The 25,465-nt window shown below is 31.3% G+C and overlaps 6 protein-coding genes and 2 further genes across 6 annotated transcripts, besides 5 other annotated features; 4 read left to right on the forward strand and 4 right to left on the reverse strand.

Moving 5' to 3' along the window:
• Positions 1-2,381: 2,381 nt before the first annotated feature.
• Positions 2,382-3,476: a sequence feature (similar to exoglucanase repeat family protein; correction of possible frameshift sequencing error).
• On the reverse strand, positions 2,382-3,752 carry Kpol_1028p3 (the record flags this gene model as incomplete).
• Positions 3,480-3,752: a sequence feature (similar to exoglucanase repeat family protein; correction of possible frameshift sequencing error).
• Positions 3,753-7,047: 3,295 nt separating this feature from the next.
• Positions 7,048-7,644, reverse strand: Kpol_1028p4 (uncharacterized protein; the record flags this gene model as incomplete). The annotated part of the gene is made up of 1 exon (XM_001646541.1): positions 7,048-7,644. One exon carries the CDS (start codon positions 7,642-7,644, stop codon positions 7,048-7,050), a length of 597 nt encoding a protein of 198 aa, XP_001646591.1.
• Positions 7,645-8,497: 853 nt separating this feature from the next.
• Positions 8,498-9,733: a sequence feature (similar to exoglucanase repeat family protein; correction of possible frameshift sequencing error).
• On the reverse strand, positions 8,498-10,356 carry Kpol_1028p5 (the record flags this gene model as incomplete).
• Positions 9,736-10,269: a sequence feature (similar to exoglucanase repeat family protein; correction of possible frameshift sequencing error).
• Positions 10,273-10,356: a sequence feature (similar to exoglucanase repeat family protein; correction of possible frameshift sequencing error).
• A 2,125-nt stretch (positions 10,357-12,481) lies between these two features.
• Positions 12,482-13,498, forward strand: Kpol_1028p6 (uncharacterized protein; the record flags this gene model as incomplete). Its single annotated transcript, XM_001646542.1, has 1 exon — positions 12,482-13,498. The coding sequence occupies one exon, from the start codon at positions 12,482-12,484 to the stop codon at positions 13,496-13,498; it is 1,017 nt and encodes a 338-aa protein (XP_001646592.1).
• A 3,064-nt stretch (positions 13,499-16,562) lies between these two features.
• Kpol_1028p7 (uncharacterized protein) lies at positions 16,563-17,108 on the reverse strand (the record flags this gene model as incomplete). The annotated part of the gene is made up of 1 exon (XM_001646543.1): positions 16,563-17,108. One exon carries the CDS (start codon positions 17,106-17,108, stop codon positions 16,563-16,565), a length of 546 nt encoding a protein of 181 aa, XP_001646593.1.
• A 2,532-nt stretch (positions 17,109-19,640) lies between these two features.
• POP2 (CCR4-NOT core DEDD family RNase subunit POP2) lies at positions 19,641-20,924 on the forward strand (the record flags this gene model as incomplete). Its single annotated transcript, XM_001646544.1, has 1 exon — positions 19,641-20,924. One exon carries the CDS (start codon positions 19,641-19,643, stop codon positions 20,922-20,924), a length of 1,284 nt encoding a protein of 427 aa, XP_001646594.1.
• Positions 20,925-21,983: 1,059 nt separating this feature from the next.
• BRE5 (Bre5p) lies at positions 21,984-23,210 on the forward strand (the record flags this gene model as incomplete). The annotated part of the gene is made up of 1 exon (XM_001646545.1): positions 21,984-23,210. One exon carries the CDS (start codon positions 21,984-21,986, stop codon positions 23,208-23,210), a length of 1,227 nt encoding a protein of 408 aa, XP_001646595.1.
• A 772-nt stretch (positions 23,211-23,982) lies between these two features.
• OCA4 (Oca4p) lies at positions 23,983-25,089 on the forward strand (the record flags this gene model as incomplete). The annotated part of the gene is made up of 1 exon (XM_001646546.1): positions 23,983-25,089. The coding sequence occupies one exon, from the start codon at positions 23,983-23,985 to the stop codon at positions 25,087-25,089; it is 1,107 nt and encodes a 368-aa protein (XP_001646596.1).
• Between the last annotated feature and the right edge of the window lie 376 nt (positions 25,090-25,465).

Consider the following 25,465-nt stretch of genomic DNA (forward strand, 5'->3'; position numbering starts at 1 on the left):
CAGGGGGCCGCTAGAGAAAAAACACCCTTTTATTATAGAGAGTGTTTTTTACCTCCAAAGACATAAGTCGTTCTTTTGGTGACATCCCCGCGATGTTTACATTTGGCTAAACCTCAAAAGGGGTGTTGAAATTTTTCCCCCCCTTTTCAACCAAAGGGTGAATTAAAATTTTTAGGGAAATGTTTTAAGAGGAAATTCCCTTTAAGGCTAAACCTTCATAATTATTTATATGGTGGCGGCATTACATCCCGGGGTTGGCGGCATATTTTAAATCGGAAAATTTCCCAACCAAAATTTCATTCCAATAACCGGTTACGTTCCACCAAGCATTGTTCTTGGAAATAAGTCCATTGGGTAATCCATTCATATTTCGAATTTTGATATTATGGATAATTATGGATAAATCTAATAAAAATGTTTATATTTTTTTTGTCTATAAACAAAGAAATAGATTTTATTTTCCATTTTCATTATCGTTATTTGACTGACCCATATATTAAGCTTTGTTATCAAATTTAGAGTTAAAAGTTGATATTTATCCTCTAGAAGAGCTGGTATCCCCAATCAAATCCAATATTGTAATATCCGTCATCATATCCCCATATATTACTATATAGTCTAATATACTACACGGAATATTCATAACCAAATAATCCATACATATTAGAGCTCCACCTAGATTATAATACAATGTGACATTTATCAATCTTACCTCCTCAACCAATTCCTTCCCCCAAACATCTAATATTCCGTCATTTAACATTTATTGATACATTTGTATTTTTCCAATTCCAATTTTATTACCACTTCCATCCAAAAAAGAATATTTTTATAAAAGAGAACTTTAAAACATACTTATATTTCAATGTGCTGACTGTTTGATACCGAAATAAATAACTAGCATTAATATCTGGCAATTTAGCATAATATTATAATGAATTGAAGTAAGGAAAAATAAATATTTCAAATCTGAAATATAATACGAATATTACTTCAACATTAACTTGTGAAGGAAGTAAATTCAACTTGATCCATTTAATTAAAACTGTTTATTCGATTAAGAAGAAAAAAACATTTGGATGCCATAATTTACATTAACTGAAATTAAAAATATTTTCAGTTTGCAATAATATCTCTCGGTGATGCAATTAGAATTTAGGTTTTCAACATATATCAATGAAACAATCGCATAGAAGTAATTGTAACATTGATATATGTTAACACACACTTAATCTAATAACATGGAACTGTTCGATATGTATTAGATGCTAACACTGCAACTTATCAAAAGGTATATGTTTCTGTTCAATACTAAATCTTCAATAACAATCCAATGTCTTCCTAGAATCCAGGATCCTGCTGCCAATGTGTATATTTCTGCCACAAAGAATTCACTTGAAAAATTGTACATATAATTTCAGAACTCAATCATAAATATAATATGGGCCGCTTCTTAATATTTCCCCGTCCTCTCATCCTCCCTCTTATCTTCTGTTACCTGGCCAAATGGTCTTTTCTTTCTATCTCAATATTTCATCTCAAATACACGAATTAGCTTATACAGTCGAAGAGTAAACTGAAATATGTTTATGGTAATATGTCTATCAAAAATATACACTATATAAAATATACATTAAACTAGCCACAGAGTTAATCCCATTGCACCCATGTAATGACACAATTGCAACATTCCCTATGAGAATGCCAATTAATACATCATTAATTGTATGGCGAATTAAACAAAACCATGATGTAACAGGACCAGAGTTGGTATAAATGGGATGTTGTGATGAGATTGATATTTTAGGACATATAATTTTGTAATGACTGAATATTTAATTGGAGTCCAGGAAATAGTATCTGGACGATAATTTATGTATATATATTATGTTCTATTTCTGTTACTCAATCTCTAATTAAGCCCAAGATAAGTGCGATAATCAAATTAATATCATTTCTTGTCACCAATATTACTACCTCTTCTAAATTTCTCATATATGTAACACATTATGGGATGGTAGATATAGGCGACTCCAACTCAATCATGTCCATCTGTGTCTGCCAACCGTTTGTCACTAGTTCTACTTGAATAGAATTTTACTAATAATACATATTTATTGATATAGTGTACATAAAAGTATCTAATATTACAATACGCATCCAATAAACCCCATCATTTAAAAAAGAAATCCAATACCGTAAGTGAAACGCATTAGAGTTAAACTCCAGGCAAAGATTGAAGTTAAAATACTAGAACTCTTAATGGTATACGACCCATTCTTGTGTGAAGCAACAGTGCTGTTGGAATGGGCGAAACTGGTGGAACTAGTAGAGATAGTTTTACCACCATGAATGGACGTACTTGAACTATCACTCTCGCTTTACGTTTTGGAAATGTCGGCTTTGTTTGAATTTACGACACTACTACGACCACTCGAGGAGGTAGTAAATTTCATTTTAACAGAAGATGTAGAGTCTTTATTGTCTGACGCTGACGAGTTCGGATCATCAATGGCTTCATAATACGTATAATTGTCAAATGGATGTGGGAATAAATCGTGCTCCCTCAACTTTTGGTAATCCCATTCAGGTGCACTTTCGGTTTTCCAGTACCAGAAGAACCAGCCTTTGGTATAAGTAGAGAAGCTTAGCAACTGAGCTTCAATATATTTCCTAGTTTGAATCTTGTACTCTTCAGGCCATTGATCTATTGGGTTTTGAGACACACAGGTTCCATAACCAGTTCCATAATCGGATATATTGCCTTTTCCGCCTGACTTGTAAGAGGGAGGATATAACGTATTATCGAAAACCGCTCCCAATCTAATACCGTTTAACCATGTTGCACAATCAGTTAATGCAGCACTCCATCTACCAGCAAAATAAATTTGGAAACCACGATCTTGGCTCAGATATCTATATTGTCTTAGAATAGAATCAGGGATATTAGGCCAAGTTGTATTGTGGAAATTATAGGAATCGAAACAGTTAAAAAATTCTATATCTTCTTCTACTAAATTCGAGTCAGATGTATAATTTTCACCTTTATAGTAAGGACTAGTTCTATCATGCAATGGTAGGTCTAACTTAGTTTCAGAAGCAGCTGAAGCTCCGCCCTTTCTTTGTATCATAAAGGTTACATTTGGGTTTGGATTTTCCAGGTTGTCCTTTGTAGTCTGATAGGACGCAAATATATTAGAATAGAATCCGGTTAATTCTAATTCTTCATTAAAAAAATATGCCATAGGGGAAAACAATACCTCTAGTCCAGAAAGCGAAGATGGGGAATATAGTTTTACCATATAATCAAAATAGTTCTTAAGAATTTCAGAAGTAACATCTTGGATATTTCCCAAATCAAATGTATCTCCTAAGTCATCATAACTGTTGAAGTAGTTTCCTGACTTATACACCTCATATAACTCAACTACAACCTTCAAATTATATTTTAATGCCCACTCTAAAGCTTTGTCTAATTACTTTTTTTGGTTTGAATTCACGTATGCGTCATTATGCGTTATGTTACCAGGGTACAAATTAATTTCATTATCTATTTTCCATGCCCAGTACCCAATGGGAATCTTGACATAGTTGAAACCTTCTTCACTAATCTTCTTGAAGTCGTCTTCGGTAATCCAGGTTTTGAAATGTTTGTCCAACAGTTCCTTAGCATCATCATGTCCTAAAGCTTCACATAAAGTGTATTCGTTAATAATAGTTACATTTGATCCTTTTTTTTCTGCCAGATCCATGGCGTTCTTGTACAGTGATGGTGTAATGTAAGGTTCAGTTACCAACCAACCACCAATATTAATACCTTTATACTGTCCTCGATATTCTGGACATTACTGTAACGTCTTCATCTTTTCCTAATGCAATGTTATCAATATTGATACTGAGAGCGAAATTGTAAAACACAGATAATAGTACTAATATATTTATACCTATCATATCTATACCAAGAGTTATCTATAGCGCAACTAAAACACACTTGATTATATGTCTAAAGAGAAATTGGTATCTGATAATTCTTAATCGTGAAATTCAAGAAACAGTATTAGTAACTTCAATCATTCCTGTATTTATAAAATTCAATGCCTTCGATTTTATAAGATAGGCAAATATTGGATGTGGTTGTGGAGAATGAATAAAAATTTTTCATTCCTGTTGTCTCAGCAGTGTACCTTGTCCAGCTTCCATGGATACCGTACAGTTGCCTAGAGGAACCCCAACAACTTATTCAGGTTATCCCAGATCTCGAGATCGGGTTATAATAACTCTGCAGAACCTAACATCATTTCGCACTGCTACGTGGGTCTGTGCACAACCTTTTGATTACCTTTTATATAGTAAACAGTCGAAAGGAACAAGGAACCAGTGAAGGAACTGAAGAGATACCCAGTCAGTTCTTCGAAAATGTGTATTATTTCTGTAGAGCTAAGTTAACTCATACGTTATAGATACCTAATAAGAGTACGCTTAATAAGTGTTAGTGTTGCTTTTATGATTCTTTTCGTCTATACTCCGGAGACTACTATATTTTAATACATATTGATATTATTAAAGAAATTAGATATTCTTCTTTTAATGTACAAGGTAAGTATTTTATTTATAATAATATATATTAATTTGGAATAGTAGTTACTATTTAGCTTCATTAACGTTAATAATAATAATCTTTCCCTTTTGGAGAAACACATCCTTGTTTAACCCTTTATCATTGACCTCTTTTAAGTAATTTTTATGTCAAGTACATCATTTTTACTAATATGTAGGTTTTGATGCCAATCAAAACTTACAAGCATTCTCCAAGCTAAAGCAGGTGCTACTAAGCATCAAAATATCGTCAATGAAGTAGATGGTATATCAGTCTCTTGTTATCCAGGTAATTTAAAATCAGACTTAACCAGAGACTATGGGGCTATTTCAGGATTCCTTATCAGAGCTGTTTGTAAGGATGTTATCTTCGGTGAATACTCAAAGTTGTATGCCGCCTTATCGCCTGAATTAACTACTAATGACCAAGGTTCTTATGTTGTACCATTTGGTGAGGTCCGCAGTCCTAGAAACGATATAAAGGTTGGATTGACCAATGAGTCTGACTTGAAGTTCTATGACTTAGTCGAAGATATGATTAAGGCTTCTTTTTAAAGTTAATTTTCTTGCATTTTATTTCCTTCCTGTTTTATTCCACCATTTTGTAATATGCCTGTTTAAATATAATCCCATTGTTATAGTACCATTAAATATTAAGGCATATTAATCTAAGATCAAGTAAATATTACTCTGGTACCTGTGATATTAGGAAAATATTATCCCTTTTTTTTAGTGTATTATCTAGATTACTTTGTATATTACCTTCATATATTAATTCATTATTTCTAGTGTGATAAATATACTCGCTATCTTAAACAATAAAATAATAAAATATTGCCTATACTTTGGGACAAAAATATATTATCTATAATTATCTAATATTATTTGATGTGGATTTCATTTTGAATTAATCTTATTAAACCAATATGAAGAGAAATAATAACGCATGTACCGTAACGAATAACTTCTTGACGGAGCACTGTTAATATTCTGTTGTAACTATACAGTTAAAAGATAAATATCAATACACTTTCGTTTTTTAGTATTTGGTTCAATACGAATAAAAATTAGTGATAACTTACATACTGAAATGTAATTGTATCTAATTCATTTAATTAGCGATCGCTAATAAATCAATGGACACCCGACCTGTATATCTCATCGCTGATTTTAAAATAAGAAGAATTATTAAATCTGGAGAGAGATATCTATTTTGTTCATTACCTACAAAAAAAGGTGATACAATTGAAGGCCATTATGAATAAATTAGCTACAACTTTAATTTTATTACATGAGATAGGTAGGTCTGTAACGGCTTTGGTTTTAACCTCTGTTATTGCTTTGAAATTCTCTGGTTCAATCTTTGAATCTTGCATAATTTAAATTGAAATATCTAGGGACTCAAGATCAAATACTTTCTCAGGCTAATGTTAAATCAATTAACAATAGCACTAACTTTAAATAGAGTTTCTTAGCAAGAAGTTTATTTAAGGATCTTGTTTCACCGCTTCTTTTCGCAACATTTTCAGGACATATGTTGTGACGTCAAAATATTAACAAAATCTATAGAAATGCGAAGAGAAGATTTGTAGCACTTTAGGTTACGTGTGTCATTGGTCACATCTGTCAAGCGTAGATTAGTTCTAGTCAATAAAAGAACTGCTCTATGAACCCCAGTCACAATAGAGATACAACAGTGCTAGTTTATAGGAATTGGTAATTAATCACCCAATCTATTGACCTGTTAGACAAGAAAAATTTCCATGTTTCTACCTACCCAATCTACTTAGAAGATTCTAATAACATAAAAGAAGATATAATCCCACGTAATGCATTATCCATCACTGAAATACTCTATTGTATATTAAGCCTTTAATAAACAACTAATAAAATTAATAAGATAAGTACATAATAGGATAGGATTTTAAGGACATTAGATACTTATTATATATAATAGTTCACAACGTTGCACTAAATAATCGAGTTCTATCCGAGGTGTGAACTAGAAAGTTTCTTTCTGAATATTTCTATATCCTGTGCCAGTCAAGGCAATAAAAAAACAAAATATTGAGATCCTGTAGTAGTCATTTTATTTTTCCATGTAAAAAGAAAAATGCTTAGTATATCAGGATTATACTGTCATTATGATTTACAATATCTATTTATAATAGTAGTACTTATCTAAATTATCTAATTTAGTTTGAATCAACTATTAAATACCTATATTTTTCAGCGAATCTATTACTCTTTTTATAGAGATCAAATGGGCAATTTGATATGAACTGTTAAAATCACTCACCTTTGATCCATAGATAATTACAATAAAACACGAATTTCAACTTGTAATATATACTAATACATACTAAAAGAAAAGGAGCCGCTAATTTTCAATAGTGATTAAATGTAATTAGAATAAAATAATATTTCTTTATTATTATAAACTTAGCTGTATTAGATATACTTAGTAACGTTTTCAGGTACATCAATAAATAACCTACCATCTAAAAATTGTTCAGAAATACCTAGATGGTACAATATACTTGCAACTATGAACTGATATGGATTTACATGACCTTTAACTATTTCGAAAGCACTGAGAATGATATATAATAATGTTGCGAAAACACCACATGTCCAATTGACTACAGACGCATCTATATTACTTAATACTTTTAATAACTTAGGCAATTTAAATTTACCACCTTTTTCAATTAATCTAATCAAACTTGCTATGGTTATAATGTTGATAACTATGGAAAAAGCTGCTATCAGAGCTAGTTGAACACCGTTTCCAAATGCATATTGAACTTTAGCTGAATGAAGATACTCATCGAAAAAAAAATCTAGTGCAATGGCCGACGAAAAACCAACAGAAATTGTGGAGCATTTAAATAGAAATGAGGCTTCTTTCTCGAGAATTTTCATCAAATTAGCTTTTTCTTTATCATTCATAGGAACCATATTATTTTCGAGATCTGGTTCTTGGAAAGTATCTTCAGGCTGTTTCTTCATGTTTGCATCATTGAATTGACTTTTTTCTTCTGTCATGGTATTCTACAATATATATTTTATCCTTTAAGATTTGGTGATCCAATGGTAGGTATCTTTTCTCAATAAATTAAACATAAAACTTCTTATAAGATGCTTCCTTATTAAACATATTTTGGTTGCCATTTTATTATAATTTAAACTTTATCGCGGGTTGCCATGGGAGAGAGTAAAAGAAATGACGTAATGCTTAATAGTCGAAAAAGATGCATATCAATGAAACAGACCAACAAATTCGAAATGTATAGATGGATGATGCCAATTTAATGGTGAAGTCGGAATAGAATGAAATCTATTGGAAATGTAATATGGGTTTAAACCAATGCAGATATTTAATTAAGGAATATTAAAATCGTAGAAGAGCTAAACATTTGAGTTTTGATAGACAGGAATAAATTAATATATCAAATTCCTCATCATTAAATATATATAGCAAGTTTATAAAATACTTGTCTTGGGTGTCATACCTTTTCTAGTAGAATTAATAAAGATATATAATCTAAAATTAATGACAGAACTGATCAAAAAAGTACTGAGATTTATATAATTGTTCTTATTAATATTTTCTAAGGCCACAAATACTTATAAATATTTACCAGTATCGATTACAGGCAATATAATTATGATAATCATAACGATTAGTTGCCTATTTTAATTTAGAGACTTTTGTAGACTAAATTGCATATTCGCTAGTGGAGTAATAATCCATAAGCAAAGTGGTCTATCAGCATAAAATCAAATAATCTCATATATAATAAATACTAGTAATACTATCTAAGAATTATAATGGATATATATATTAATGATTTTGAAAATGAAAGACATTACTTAAAATTACAAATAAAATAAATCTCTAAAAGAAAGAGGATAAGAAAATTATACTGAAAGTCAAGATTAAGCTCCAGTGCAAAATGGAGTTCAAAATTGCATGATCTTTAATAGAAGAGGAACCATTTCTGTTGGAATCTACATTATTGATAGCGTGAGTGGATGTAGTAGAATTGCTAGTTTGAGTTGGAACTCTAGAACCACCAGTTAATGTTGATGATGTAGAGCTGACACTTTCAGTAGTAGCCCTTGAGTTGGAACTACCAGAGGTTGTGCTTATAATGGAGATCATACTAGTAGTGAAATCGTCAGTGCTCTGAATCAAAGTAGTTGAGCTATTCTCTTGGGTAAGAGTGGTGCTGTTATATTCTTGAGTTTGAACAGAAGAATTGGCGCTATCTACAGTTGTTGTGGAATTAAGGATACTAGAAGAACTTGAATCGCTGCTATTCATGGATAGAGATGAAGAAAGAGCAGAAGACGAATTTTCTTCATCAGTAATAGACAATTTTAAATCGCCATTTCTATTATAATAAGTAAAATTATCAAATGGATGAGGAAACAAATCATACTTTCTTAATTTTTGATAATCCCATTCAGCTGCACTTTCTGTTTTCCAATTCCAGAAAAACCAACCTTTTGTATTTGTATAATAATTTGATAATTGTGCTTCAATGAACTTTCTGACTTGAATTTTATATTCTTCAGGCCACTTATCAATGGAGTTTTGAGAAACACAGGTCTTAGCACGGAAACCATAGGTTGATTCAGCATCAAGATCAGTGGGGTTCCTATATATTGTCTGATCATACAATGCCCCAGTATTAATACCGTTTAACAATGTTGCACAATCAGATATAGCACCACTCCATCCACCGATGTAGTTTATAGGGAAGTTCGAATCTTTTGATAAACCTCTTGCATATGTCTCAATATTTTTAATGGATTTGTTTAGGCCATTGGCATAAAATTGTGCATTGAAACCTCTGAATACAGCCTCATCTGCTTCAACTAAACGTGAATCAGAAATATATCCTTCGCCCTTATAATATGGACTAGAGCTGTTATGTAATTGTTGATCTAAATCTTGAGAAGTTAAGTCTACTATACCAAAACCTGGTTGAATTCTGAAAGTTACATTTGGGTTAGGTTCCTTGATACCATCCTTTATTGTCTGGTAAGATGTAAAAAGGTCGACATAAAAGTTGACAAGACGGTCATCAGACATTTGAGTAACAGTTATTGGTGCAAATGTTACCTCTATACCGGAAAGAGAGGATGAATTTGAGAAGTAACCTCAGTGGAATTTTCTTTTGTCCAAAAAGCAGTTAATAAATCAGAGATATCATAAAAGTAGTTTGTAGAATTTTGAACTGCATACAGATCAACTAAAACTTTTAAATCATATTTCAAAGCCCACTCTAAAGCATTATCCAAACAATCTCTTTGAATGCTGTTCACGTATGGATCATTGAAAGCATAATTTCCAGGATACAAATTAGTGGTATTGTCTACCTTCCAAGCCCAATAACCAATTGGAATCTTAACATAGTTAAAACCCTCTTCACTAATTTTCTTAAAATGTTTATCTAACAATTTTTTGGCATCATCGTATCCTAATGCTTCACATAGAGTATATTCGTTAGTGACATTGATATTTGACCCTTTCTTCTTTGCAAGATCAATAGCATCTTTGTACAATGATGGGCTAATATAAGGTTCAGTAACAAGCCAACCACCAAGGTTGATACCCTTATATTTGGTTCCGTAGTTGGGAACAATATCATCGTTGTTTTCTCAGGCAAATAAATCAGCTTCTAATTTTAAACTGAGGGCTAAATTAAATAAAACACATAATGTTGAGAAAAATATAATGCAAACCATAATAAGTTAAAGATTCAACAGTATATGTATAGTATAACTGAAATGCAAATTTTGTTTCAGAATTCTCTATAAATGTCAAAAAAGAGATGACATCAAAATCTGCAGTACTCATTTATGCACACACTTCATCGTTTCCCATCATATCTAGAAAAGACCAAAATTCAAATTTTCTGGAAAGATAGATAATTGAAATAAAATATTCAAAATTGAAACATATCGTCATATATATAAATTAAGATCTCATATTATCAATATCTAACAAATACCTTCAAATTTTGAATGTCACGAGAAACATTAACCGGAGATTTCAATCACATTACCATATTGAGTAAACTCACCTACAATTAAAATAATTTACCAACAGCCATTGATACAGAATTCAATATAAATTAACCCCCTAGGCCAAAATATGATCCCCTTATTCTTCAATTAATTATAAGAAAACTCTGAAAATTGTCTCTACATATCGAATCTATCTAAATCTCAAGGTCTGATTCTAATATCTTCCAAACAAAAGCTTAAAAGTAACTATGGGATAACATAAACTGACTGCATGAGTTCCCTGAACAAACTTCAGTTACGATAATGAAAAACATTTGCCCAGCGGCTCGAAAGCAATAAGGGACAATTGAAACGTAAATAGTTGATGCTTTTACAGCTCTTCGATTGCATAAATATGACTTATTGCTACAAAGATCAAATTACAGAACCGTTTTCTAATCATTTGTTGGTTAAAATCTACGTCATTGATAGATATCTCGTGTGATTCTTACGATTATTATGATGAATTAGCAACCAAATCATATGGATGATCTTTTACTTTAATTAAAATGATTCTATACTAAAAATAACCACCTCTTTAGTATAATAAGTTTGAAGGATAATAACGCTTTTTATCTTTTGGCTGACTTCTTTTCATAAGCTGCAATGCTTTTTAGTCTCATGAGGGTTAAATGAAGCTTATATTTTGTATCTGTGCGTTGTGATTATGGAGGTCAGCTAGAATATATTGGTAGCAAATCGATCATTCTTATTGTTATTATTGTATCGATTATTTAGGTGGCACCTCCGTTTTAAAACAATACGAGATACGTAATAAAGTTTTCTTAATGAATGATTGCATGAATATATATGTGAATGGGTCAATAACTCCATTTATAACAATAATAGTAATATTCTTGATAAACAAATTTCAAGGTAAAAATAATATCTATTTAAAATCTCAAAATTTTACATCCATTCATTGCAACCATATACAAAATTCAAGATACTAGCTAAACTTCATTCCAAAATGTTATTTAACGCAATGGTATATTGCGGCTTGATTTAAGGTTCATTTCATTTATAGTAGCAAAACTCAAGAAAGTAGATAAAACCATTTTTACAGTTACTTGAAATGAATGAAATATCAGTACTGTACATACCTTAATGTTTATCTTTTAATTTCAACTCTTTTCAGTTGAAGATACGTATTACCATAGGATTCAACTGGCTTTTGTCTTTCGAAAAGCTGATGCATGTGAAATTTTTAAAGTTAGTTAAGCCTTGTTTCCATTTCGAAAGTACTACCATGCACACATGAGAAAAATCACGATTTTATTCAAATTAGCTAAGAATAATAGCTACATATCTTAGCTCTGTTATAGAAACATTCGTCAAGAAATAAGTTTTGGTTTTTCCTTCTAGAAGAACTCAGTGCTCCCTGTATCTGCTTATAAAGACTAAAAGTAGGTGATTTTACTCCCATATTATTTTATCTGATAAATTAAAACCAAAAGAACAGTGACGAAAAACATAGGTATATATTCTATAGATGTCGATAGCTTACTAATATAACATGGTCAAGTTTACAATTAATTACTCAGCAATGTTATCGAATTTGTAGCCTCATCTTGACACTTTCCTTTTTATTCCAGCTGAAATTTTGAAGGGACATACGAATTTTTGAAAAATTATGCCACCTATATAAGGGAAGACTTCTGGAAATGTGATATTTTGAAAAGTTCAATTCCAATTGCTGAAAGGATGATACATCAGAACTTTATATTCACAAGAATAGGATACCTTTTTGTTAAATTGAGTTACCTCTAATTAGATATACGATACGAATCCAAATTTATTAATAATGACAGAACCAGCCCCACCTATTAGCAAGATTAAAACCTTATATGACGTGTATTATAGTTTTAGACCAAACAAACCAACATTTCTACCTGAAGACTATCCAGATTTAACTGGTAAGACTGCAATCGTTACAGGATGTAACACTGGTATTGGTTATTTTGTCATGAAACTTTTGTATTCCAAGAATTGTAATGTAATTGCCGTTGTAAGAACTGAATCTAAAGGGATCGAAGCTCGTGAAAAAGTTCTTGAAGAAATCAAGGAATCCAATGGTTCTATATCAGTAGTAGGTGGTTGTGACTTATTAGATATGACAAGTATTAAACCTGCTGCAGATAAGGTTAAACAAGCTTTAGGTGACAAACCCTTAAATATTATTATTCATAATGCAGGGTTGCTGTCCAGTTCTAATGATGGTTTTTCTAAGCAAGGCGTTGAACCAATGTTTTCTACTAATGTTATGGGACCTCAACTGTTGCAACATTTCTTGGATCCATTGTTTTTGAAAAAAGATTCTGATCTCAAAAGAATTGTTTGGGTTAGTTCAGGTGCTCATTTAGTTGCTTTCTCCCAATACGGTATCAATTGGGAAAATCCTGGCTTTATTAATGTACCTCTAGACAAGAGGCCAGAATATAAGACATTATATGGTCAATCGAAAGCTGCTAATATTTTACAGGCTAAGGCTTGGTATACTAAAAATCAAAAAATTGCAGATGAAATTGGTTGTGTGTCTGTTTCGTGTTACCCAGGTAATCTAAAGTCTGAAATATCAAGAGACTTTGGTACTATTTCAAGATTCGTTATTATGTCATTATGCTGGGATGTTATTTATGGTGCTTATTCGGAATTATATGCTGCTCTATCTCCTGATTTAACAGCCAAAGATCAAGGTGCTTACGTTGTACCATTTGGTGAAGTCCAAGATCCTAGAAATGATTTGAAAGTGGGTTTAACCAATGGAAGTGACCTGAAACTTTTCGAAATGGTGGAAGATATGATTAAGGACTATTTCTAATATAGCAGTTATAATATTCTACTATTGTTATTAGAATTCAATTCTTTATCCTTCCTATAAATGAAACACGAAACTTAACCAATTTCAACCTTCGACAAACCATTCGTCGTCATGTTATGTCAGAAAATGGTATTTGGAAGTTAGGAATTTTATTTTCTGGGTTCTTTGAAAATTTGTGCTCGTTTTTCTATTTAGAATATTTCTAGACTATCTTGTATATTACGTTAGATCTTTAAATATGGACAATAAATTCATATATATGTATATTTTACCATATCTTGTAATATAACAACATGTTGGGATGGTTACACGGTAATCCGTATCCTTGTCAATTGGTACATTCACAGTTATTATTTGTGCTTGTACGTTTCAACTTTTTGGTAGCGACAGTTTGGGTGTCTGATCTGGTATGAACATAAGGGCAAAACAAAAGTCTGAGATGACTATGACTCTTGATTATATCGAGTCAGTCATTCTTTCAAGGATATCAATAGAGTTGTCATTGATATCATGATGAATGGTATCTAATATATCTATACATTCAAGTGTGCTCTGGGTTAAACTAGCTAAATGTGTCTCAGATTGTGGACCACGTAACCTTAGACAAATTGATGGTTATTAATGACTATTGTAGACACTATAAAACTTTAGGCAAGAAAAGAATTATTGTCAATAGAGTGAGTTTCATAAGAAATTCAAACCTCATATAAAATGAGAACTTAAATCATATTAACTTAAGTAGTTAATCAACGTCATTCCGGTATATTAATGATCGCAATGCTCTCTCATCTGCATTAAAGATATTATATGTGCAGTGTTAGATAAAAGAGAATCTTTTCATTATATTATCTTTAAGGCTACAAATATATGTAATATGAAAGTAAAAGCTTGCTAATAACATGATATTTGTATAAAGAACAAGAGAGGTTGTTATCTGTATTCCTTTTAGATGAATCCCCATAAAAAATGTAAGATCTTATATAATTACAGTCAGTGTTCTTTTAGTGCCTCAAAATTAAATTACTATTATATTTAACGGTAAAAGCTGTGACCATGATATCCTACCTCTGTCAAAGTTCAATAAACAAATAAATCATTTTATGGGAACAATTGTTAATGAAGGTGGGAACTACCATTTAAAGGAGATCATAAAACAATCTAGGAACAGGAGAAAATTTCCTACTTAGTAATGATGGCCAACTATTACATAGATATAGTTCTTTATTAAGTTTCTTCAACTTAACTGACCTAAATTCTAGAAACCTGGATTACTTAAATATTACACTATGGTATTATTTACGGGGAAATATGTAAAGTAAAGGCTATCAAATGTTTTAAATAACATATTTCCAAGCTTTGGATCAAGTGAAGAAGGGTCCTGTTAGAGGCAGATAAGGGTAGTTTACAAATCGTTGTGAATAAAAAGATAAGAACAAATATAGTCAATAGAATTTAATTGATAATGTTATATACTAATATTGTAAGTGGAGTACAATTCTAAACAGAAATTTCTGTCATATCTGTATTCTGTTAGTTAATGCTATTTGTATAAATGATGTAAATATATTTCAGTTTCCTCTATCATGTGGTATTCATATTGGGTCACCTAAAGATCCAAACAAAACATATTTCATGATAATTGTTAACTTATATGAAGTTTATGAGCTTAAATATTCCAAAATAATTCCTATAGATTAACTTCATGAAATTATACATAAAAAAGGATATGATACTGTGCTTTGGGGAATTTAAAAATATATTATTTGAAGCCGCTGAAAGTGTTCTGGTTATCTTAAAGACTTGATTTATGAACAAAAGCAAGATAAAATATACTTACTTTTCTAAGAAGAATTAAGTACATTTGAATGTTAAAATAGCCAAAAGAATGAGAAATTCTTTCAATTTGATATATTATTCATCACTATATAGATGTTTGTGGTCTTTTATGATATATTTTCTACTGAAACCTAAGATTGATCGCAAAACGTATCAATGATAGCATTTCTTCAATCCATGGTTGATAAACATTATTGTACTAAGAATAATTCAGATTTCTGAGTGACTTTCCTTTTATACGTAAAGTTAATCGGCCAAGCAATTCAATTATCGAGCCAGTACATTCTCTAAGTGATCTCTGCATGTCACTGTTGGACATATTCATTTGAAAGCTTTTTATTTACTGATCGATTGATGAATATTGAGGCACAAATGGGCTATAGATATAATCTATTTCTTCAACCTACTTAGATAAATTTAAACCATTTAACAATGACTATAGGACAATAAATAAGGTGATTCCTATAAGCTGTATTATCAAAATTGTGCTTGAAACCTTAAAACGTCGACATATTATTTCGCAAGACAACTTATCTGTGAGCCAAGAAATACATGTATAAATATATATGCTTGTCTGGTCATATATAAAAATTGCTTTAATTCTGATAAAGATGAACCTTAGCCTAAACAGCATACTCAGGTACGTTGCTTCTCCTTAGTATCCCCAAATTACGACTCGGTGGAAAAGCACTTAAGTTTCTGGAATATTAGTTATTATAATTTGATTATTAAAATTTGACTGTCATTAAAGGATATTTTAGCCATATATTTGGATACTTATTATTTTTTGGACAGTAAGTTAGAATGTTATCAATGTGATTATCTCTTAGAATTTGAATTACAAGATTGCATTCTTCTTGGAAACTTTATACGTTACTAAATTTGACAGTTTTATCTAGATAATTGCTCTGATTTTATTCAAGCATTTGATAGATAACGTTGAACAATTATCTAAACTTTACAGTAGAAGCTTTTGATTTTGATAAAATATTGGCACTCTTGAGTTATAATCAAAACGATTTATTGCTACATATGGTATATACATGGTAATATACATTTGTAAATTAAATAGTAACAGAAGTGGAAGGACTCCAGGGTGTTCTTAATGAGATATTTCTAATAAATTATCAAGAAATGGTAGCAAAATACTGATAGTATAATTTACAAATGGTTTAATCTTATGATGAATATTTAATAGGTTGTTATAGATCTACCATACCCCTAACGATTAAATATATTTCATAGCATCATCTGGTACTCCTACAAAGAAATGTGAATCTAGAAACTCTTTGCTACAGCCCAAATGGTTTAAAATACTTGCAAATACGAATTGTAATGGAGTGAAGTCTGCTTCAACTACTTTACAAGATAGAACAGCCGTTGCGGAAATAGCAATAAACCCTAAAGACGCAAATTTGGCATTTCTCAATGCATTAGGACCAAATGATCTTAAATATAAGAAGATATTCACAGCTAACATAAAAATTGCAACCAGAATATATTGAACTTCTGGACCAAATGCATATTCAACACCTTCTTCCTTTTTAGTAATCAAATAAAGTAAATACAAACTAATAATTAGATGAGTAGCTACACTTCTCCATAATGGCATTTTAACATCATCACTAGTTTCTTTGGCTTTAGACTTCTTAGCTATAACTTTGTTCTTTCCATCATCAGATTTCTTCTGATCAACAGATTTCTTTTTAGATGATGTGGTAGTAACAGATTTTTCAGATGCTTTCGTTGCCTTCTTTGACTGTCTAGCTCTCATTACTACTTAAATGAATCTCTAACTGATCTTGATTGATCCAATAATTGCCTGTCTAGTACCTCTTGTCATATCTTTTCAGTTATATTTTGTTGTTATTTGTTTCTTCATCGTAATTTAAACGTTGTCCTTCTTTCTTCCATCGTCCTTCAGGTTTAATGAGAGAGAAAATCATTTTATTTAAAGGGTAATCGATAGTATTATCAAGGTTAAGGTAATGTTAATTAATGCCTAATAAAACCATGAATTATGTGGAGAGATTGAGTCTGCAAGTACATGAACTATTTGACCTTACTTATAGACAGAATGTTAATCTTCTCTTAACTGTTATTGAAGGAGGGGGGACGAGGTGGTAAAACTAGGACATTGATGTTTTATCTAAAGGAAACGTAAGACTGTTCTTTTTGGGTAACTTGACTAGGGGAGAAAATAATTGATTATAAAGCAAGATTATCATAGATTTTTGCAGAGCAATTCTTACACACCTATATAGATACTACTAGTTATTTTACTATAATAAGATTTATTTGCAAGGACTGCCATTAGATATAATGAAGTATCATCTTATGCTTCTTTATGGAGTCAGGAAAAATTGATTGATTCATTTTACCTACATAAACTTACAAAGTATCAATTTGAGTTCTTTGATTGGGACTTATCTATACATATTAATTGGTTAGCAATAAGTATTGCTATTGGTCCCCATTCCATTTTAAATATGTAATTGATAATCCCCGTTTGAGGAACAAAGGTCATACCGGTAATCAAATTTTATTGCACGACTAGATAACTTAACATTTCAGCTAATAGGAAAGTTATAAAATTCTCTAATATTGCATCACCTCTTGATTGATCTGGGTTAAAGTATCATCTTCGGTTTCCCAGAGGTAACATGATACATATGCTTCTTATTCTCTCGAAAACCTATATATATATATATATATAAGAAATATTCATTAACTGTTTCCTATAACTGTTTCTTTACTTCCCTTGAACCAACGGATGTGATTTTTATTGGTTGCAACTTCTAGAAGACGATTCTTATTTTATCATCATGTTCATCCTGTTTTGTAATGAAATAAGGGATTTAGATCAAAGCGAAATTCATTCTGGTCTCTTGACATAGATGTACACCTGGTTAAGGCCTTTATGGCTTCACCGATTGAGATAATGTTAGTCTATTTCCTGTTTAACTTTGGATATGATATAACTAAATAATTTGTAGATAATACTTGTCATCAATAATCATCTAATATTACGTGAGTGGATCTCTGAATTGAAAGCCCTTAATTACGATTTGGTATGTTATCAAGTGTTTATGACAGTTGGATAGAGCTCCATTCTTATAAAGTTTAATTTTAATTTATATATCCAAGATATAAGAATAATCTTGAAATATGGGAATGTCTCCAAGTGTTAAAGTATACTCACTGAAATAATTTTATCAGCCCTTCTTTGGTAGAAAGTTCTATTTCTACAATATTTTAAAAGATGTGGTTTCTTTGTTTAATTAAAGTACCAAGCATTTACTGATCCATCAGTAGGTAATGTGGCTATTTCTGTAGGCAATGTAGTTATAACTATATTGGCTTCAATTGTGTATTTTCGAGTATTGATGAAGAGACTGTATTGATATTATAGATTTTACATAATAGCTTGGCTGATATATAATAGAGTATGTAGTTGGATACTTTGTTCTTGCGTGAGACTCAGTCTTGGAAATCTCATCGGTCAATTTCTCTTGTAATGTGACATTTTGCTGAAAAAGTCTTCCTGTCACAAATTTCTTATTGAACATTTATATATTATTGTTCTCAGAACTCTTTTAAAGGATGTCTTCTACTATCTCATAACTACTATTTGGGATAATTAAAAGTTGTCGAATCACCATCATAATGGTTTTTAAGATAAAAGTAAAATATAAATAATGATTTGTTTGGCCAAATTTGGTTTTGAAACAAAAGTTTTCAATAACAATTTTTGAATTTCCAACTAAAAGTTAAACCGAATGTATATTTAACTACATACCAATCCTATTATCTAATATTACAATAAAGTATGATGCCATTCCTGTTACCAATAAAATCTTCAACAGAATTTTTAATGCCCGTTCTATTGATTATTCATTGGTATTGCTGTCATGTTTCGAAATATAGCTTGGAATTCATGGTTTTCAAGGTGGCAAAAGAGGGGGAAACATAAAATTTCAATAATAATTATTTATCTAGTAAAGAAACATCCAATACTTAGACCTTTACATATCAATCTTTACCCATTACATTTCTGTCTTCTAGTACTAATTGCTTGTTGCTATACGGTTTTTATTCCACTATAATTTCAGTCATCATCAACGACAATTTGCTTACATTTATCATTAAGGACCCAATTTGAAAAAAAGTATTGGCGATAATAATGAAAAGTTGAATAAATAGCCAACACAATATAAAGAATGAAGAATAGGTATATGACTGATTATTTAAAGTGTATTCTATTCGAATAGGAGAGGCACCAACAAGCTAGATATCTAAGAGAAGTATGCAATCAATGAATGTGCAGCCCCAAGTGTTCCCGGTAGGCGGGGGTCAGTTTTTCAATCAACATCAAATGAATGAACCACAAGGTAATCTGGGTAATAATAATCCTCATATTTTTTCACCACAAGTCAATCAAGCTAGGTTGCTTGCTCAACAACATCCTGTTTCTGGAGAAGTTCCTGGATTACATCTAATGAATAATGGTCAAGATATGACTGGGAATTATATTTTGAAACAAAAGATGGAGAACGTACAAGGGCAACAACAAGGACAACAACAATTCAATGTCAACGCCAATGTTGGCCAAAATATGCCTCCTGGTTTGAATGTTTATCAGCAAGGAGCTCCCGGTTTAGTAAGACCTTTAAATTCACAAATGCCCAAACAAATGGGTGTAACGGCCAACACACCAGTTCAAGCCAATGCTATGATGCATACAATGTTACCTCCTCCAAACCAATTGTTTATACGTGAAGTTTGGAAAGGTAATTTGCATTCAGAGTTTTCCCTTTTACGAAGAATGATTCAACAATACAATCAAGTTTCCATTAGCACAGAATTTGTTGGTACCTTAGCAAGACCAATAGGTAATTTCAGATCAAAGACAGATTATCATTATCAAACAATGAGATCCAACGTTGATTTGTTGAACCCAATACAAATTGGTATATCTATAAGCGATATTAACGGTAAGAAGCCAGAAAACGGACCCTCTACATGGCAATTTAATTTTAGTTTTGATATCACCAATGAAATGGTTTCTGGAGAATCGCTAGAATTACTAAGGAAATCAGGAATAAATTTTGAAACACACAAGAGTAATGGTATCGAAATTTTCGAATTTGCCCAATTAATGATGGATTCAGGGTTGATTTTAGATAAAAGCATCACTTGGATCACATTCCATGCCGCATACGATTTCGGATTTTTAATCCATCTCCTAATGAACGACGTGATGCCAAACAATATGAAAGACTTCGAATGGTGGGTCAACAAATTCATTCCAAACTTTTACGACGTCAATCTAATTTATAAAGTCATCACCGATTTTAAACAACAAATGCAATCGCAACAACAGCAACAACAACAACCACAACTAACGCTAATGTCACTATCCGACGAATTAGGGTTCCCTCGCTTCCCACTATTCACAACTACTGGAGGCCAAAGTTTACTAACTCTATTGGTATTCTCACAATTACGTAATCTATCAATGCATAAATTACCAAATGGCGCAGATTTCACAACTTACAAAAACCTAATGTACGGCATAAACAGCGAATAAAAAACGAAAGAATACCAATTCAAAAAGCATCACTTATCCCACATATATAGATCATGTTTACCCACCCATCTGTAACCGTTAATTGTACATATTAAACTACATTTTATTACTTTAAGTCATCTTCTTCTTCCTGGTTCTTGACATCTTAACTATGTGATCCTTCGTTAACATTAGAGGGATGACCTTACCCGGACTTTAAAATTTTTCACCAATTTAAGATTTTTTTTCCTCTTTCTTGTCAATAAGAGAGGAAGAAAAATTGGCTAATCAATTGATTTATTTAAAAAATGGTTGATTAATTGGATAAGAAATAGGTTGAAACAGTTACTGAAACTCGAACTATCGTTAGGATACAGGTGGTTACTTGTTTCGTAGCGAGTATAGGGAAGTTTTAATCCTTTTGAAGGATCCCATTCTGTTAAAAATTGGTGAAAAAAAAAGAAAGCATTACTCATTTTATTATATTGTTATTGTAACAATTTTAATAAAATAAAGTTAAAAGAAAGAAGTTAATTGTGTGGAGATTAAGAGGTCTACTCATAGTTTGAGAGCTGATATACGTTATTGGATTGATTTTATTACTGTAAAAATACAAACCAAGAGTGCAAACGTATTCGCTTATTTGATACTCTACTTTAAAGGAAGAAAAGAGAGAGTGTGTGACTGCGAGGAAAATTTGTATCTATACAAATTATAAGAGAAATCAGAGTACTCGAAGACCTTGGGATCCAGTTTTGTTTGTTAATTGCAACTGAAGGTCCACAGTGTATTTTATGCTCATATATGAAACCAGGGATAAAAGTTTAAGTTTCATTATTTGAATACAACAATTTTATTTTGACATTTCATTGAAAATAAGGATCAACAGAAACGCACATAATAATATAAAATATTTTTGTTATTTATTGCATAAAAGTGGATTGTTAGTAGGAAAAAGAAATTGGATTCAAGTGAAAGAAATTTGAAATCCAGCGCTAGATATTACACATTTCCCTCTATTGGTTGTCCAAGAACAAATATAAAGCACATCTCAAAGTGATATAATTCGAGATTAATAATATGACAGCAACTGTAGTGGAAATTGGCCACTTGTTTTTGAAAACTTATTATGAACGTATGAGCAAAGACCCTTCAAAGGTCTCTGCTTTATACTCCAACACTGCGGAATTAACCCACATTAATTATCAATTGGATTTTAAAGAAGATTTAATTACTGTACCTACAGTGAAAATAACAGGTAAAGAAAACATTAGTAAATTCTTCACTAGAAATAATAAAAAAGTTTGTGATTTAAAGGTTAAGATTGACTCCTGTGATATTCAATCCACTGGGGTGTCTAGATCAGGTGTTATCATATTAACTACGGGTGAATTGTTTTGGACTGGAACCCCAACTTACAGATTTTGTCAAACCTTTGTATTGGAGCGTATAGAAAATAATGCTAATGCCTTAGACATTGTCAATGATATCATTAGATTTATTCCTGAACCTTCTTATGAATATCAAATACAGCCTTCCAATTCAGTTACTTCGAATAAGGTAGAAAATCAAGTGGCAATTGAAGAAACTGTTACTAAATCCAACGACATCGATGTAGAAGAATCAAAAAAAGATTCTGCTATAGAAGTTAGTAGGGAAGATTCTGAAATAATACAGAATGAGATTGACAAAAGTGATGAAAAAACTGAACCTAAAGATTCAACCAGTTTCACTGAAGCATCAACCGAATTGGAAATCGCTAATACAACTGACGATTCCACTACCTCAGTTTCTGGCTCTTCACCAGTCCCTGTAAAAATAAGTTGGGCATCAAAATTAGCTAGTGTCGAACACAAGACTACAGAGCAACCTTCTAATAAAGATGATTCATCTGATGAAACTAAACAAAAAGCTTCAATAGATAAAAAGTCATCTGAATTCGGATCTAAAGAAAATAACAATTCTAGAAGTAACAAGAAGAAGCAAATGTTTAGCACCGTCAACAAGGATGGTTTCTATCCAATATATATTCGTGGCACTGCTGGTGTTAGTGAAGAAAAGCTGAAGAGTACTTTAGAAAAGGAGTTTGGTACTGTTATGAAGATAACAAATGCAGACAATTTTGCAGTAGTTGATTTTGAATTACAAAAGAGTCAAACTGAAGCTTTAGAAAAGAGAAAAATAAAAGTTGAGGATATAGAGGTTCACTTGGAACGTAAGACTCTGAGAAAATCAACTTCTACTTCTCCAGTGTCTTCCAACACTTCTCGCCAGCATAAAAAGCATTATATGAAAAAAAGAGATTGAAATTAATCGTAAATTAATTTCATTCTTTTTTTTTTGTTTTTTCCCATTTATATTATCAAAATTTAAATTGAAAAAGCATTATCATATGCATAAGAAATTAGTATTAACCCTAATATTAATTTGCAATCTTTGTCAACATTTTATCATTTAGCAATACCATAATTAACCAAATCACACAAATTAAACAAAAGAAGTAAAAAAAGAATTAGATAAAATTAAAATCAAAATCCAATCAAAAGAAAGAAGATCCTTTACAAACTATTACAATCTCCTTCTCACTTCTACATGTAATATTTTGTAATCCATGGTAGGATCTCTTCCATATTTCACTTCCATAAAATGTAATTTATATTATTTCGAGAATTTTACGAATCCTATTCAATTCGTATTTTGGTCGATTCTGGAATTTTCTCATGAAACCTAATTAATGAATTGTATATATATATATATTTATATAGATTTTATATAGATTTTAACATTTAAACCACTAGAACATATCTCTTTGCATTCATATACTCGTCAAATAAAGTGTCATCTTGATGATTGATTAAGAACCATTAGTTTCTCACGTGACTTTATTTTCTTGATTAAATCAAGCTTTAAATATTCATTAAGATTAAAAGATCAGCTATTAAATATCAAACCAACTAGGTCAAGTTAAGAGATTAGTTACACCAGCTTATTAAAGTTACCAATAACCTATCTAGGTTGTATATGGTGGTGCTGTACAAGTTTTTGATTGTAAAGTTGGAGTTAATTGAGTATTTTTAAGATGTTAGTTCCCCCTGCTAATTTTGGCATCGCTGAGGAAGGTGTCTATAGATGTTCTAAAGTCGATACATTGAATCTTTCATTTTTGGAGACTTTGAATTTGAAGACTGTTATTTTTATTGGAGGTCAAGACCCATCAAAATTTTTCAAGGAATTTTTCAAATCTTCTAATATCAAATGGCATATAATTAGAAATAGTGACTTCTCTGGCAATGTGGAAACAATTACACCAAAATCCAAAAGTTCAAGCTCTAATAATGCTTCTGGGAGAACTGATCTTGAAGGTAAAAAAGATTCTGTAGAAACTTCTAGAAAGAGGGAAACGTACTATCTGAAAGACAGCGATGAACTGATGTTGGTTAAAAGCAATTGTTTAAAAAAAGCATTCAATATGATTTTAAATACAAACAATTATAACGTTTTGCTTGTAGATAGAACAGCAATTGTTGTGGGGATACTTCGAAAATTACAGAAATGGAATATTGCATCTGTTATCAATGAATATAGATTATTTGCTGGAAAAAATGTCAATTACTTTGCTGAAACTTTCCTTGAACTCATTGAATTATCAATTGAACAAGAAATCGACGATGATATGATAACACAAAGAATAAGAGAACTTCAGTTAGCCAAGAACCCATCTATTTTACCAGAAGCCCTTGTCAGGTGTAAAAGTGAATCAATGGAAATGGTAAATGAAGATGACTTATTAGAAGCACCAAAGGTACCAGAAAGAATTTTAAAGTTAATCGGAGAGGCAGAAGCCCAAAATAATACTATAATATCACAAGATGAAATTGATACCAAAAATCAGGATAGAAACCATGGTATATTTGGAAACCAATATCGTCTAGTTTTTAACAAGAAAGAACGAGGTGAGTACGAATTTTACGAAAACATTAAACCAAATATACACAAGGATAGTTTAGTAGTCATCAAGATCCCTATCGAACCAAAATTACCAGAATGGTTCAAATTCCAAAGAGATCTATGGGAAGAAAAAAACGTTAAGCAAGACAATATTTTCTATGCCGAAATATATTCAGCTAATACCTGTTTTGATAGTTATATCCAACATTTTACACTCATAATATTTCATCTAAAATGACTAGACTATGAGTCAGTAACTTTGTCATGAAATTAAATTAGTGAAAAATATCACCCATGCCCTATCTTCTTTTACATGGAAGGGGAACAACCCTTTATATCCAACCCCCAACTCAGGGTAACCCGGGGGAAAGGGTATCCATCCCTACATTAAAAACAAAACCTTGGTGAACCGAAATCCCCTTTCATTTTCTCCAAATCGAGGGGTTCAACTTTTAAGGTGTAATGTTCAAAAAGAGGAATAAACAAGGCCAACACTTTCTTTTGCAAAGGCTCCTCTTAAAAAACCCAAAGAGAGGCCTCCCCGTCTATAAGAGAACCCAAACAAAATCTCAAAATCTTGGAGAAACCTCTCCGGGTCACAAATATATAAACCT

Source organism: Vanderwaltozyma polyspora, genomic scaffold (assembly GCF_000150035.1).
Source record: "Vanderwaltozyma polyspora DSM 70294 KpolScaffold1028 genomic scaffold, whole genome shotgun sequence".
Lineage (NCBI taxonomy): Eukaryota > Fungi > Ascomycota > Saccharomycetes > Saccharomycetales > Saccharomycetaceae > Vanderwaltozyma > Vanderwaltozyma polyspora.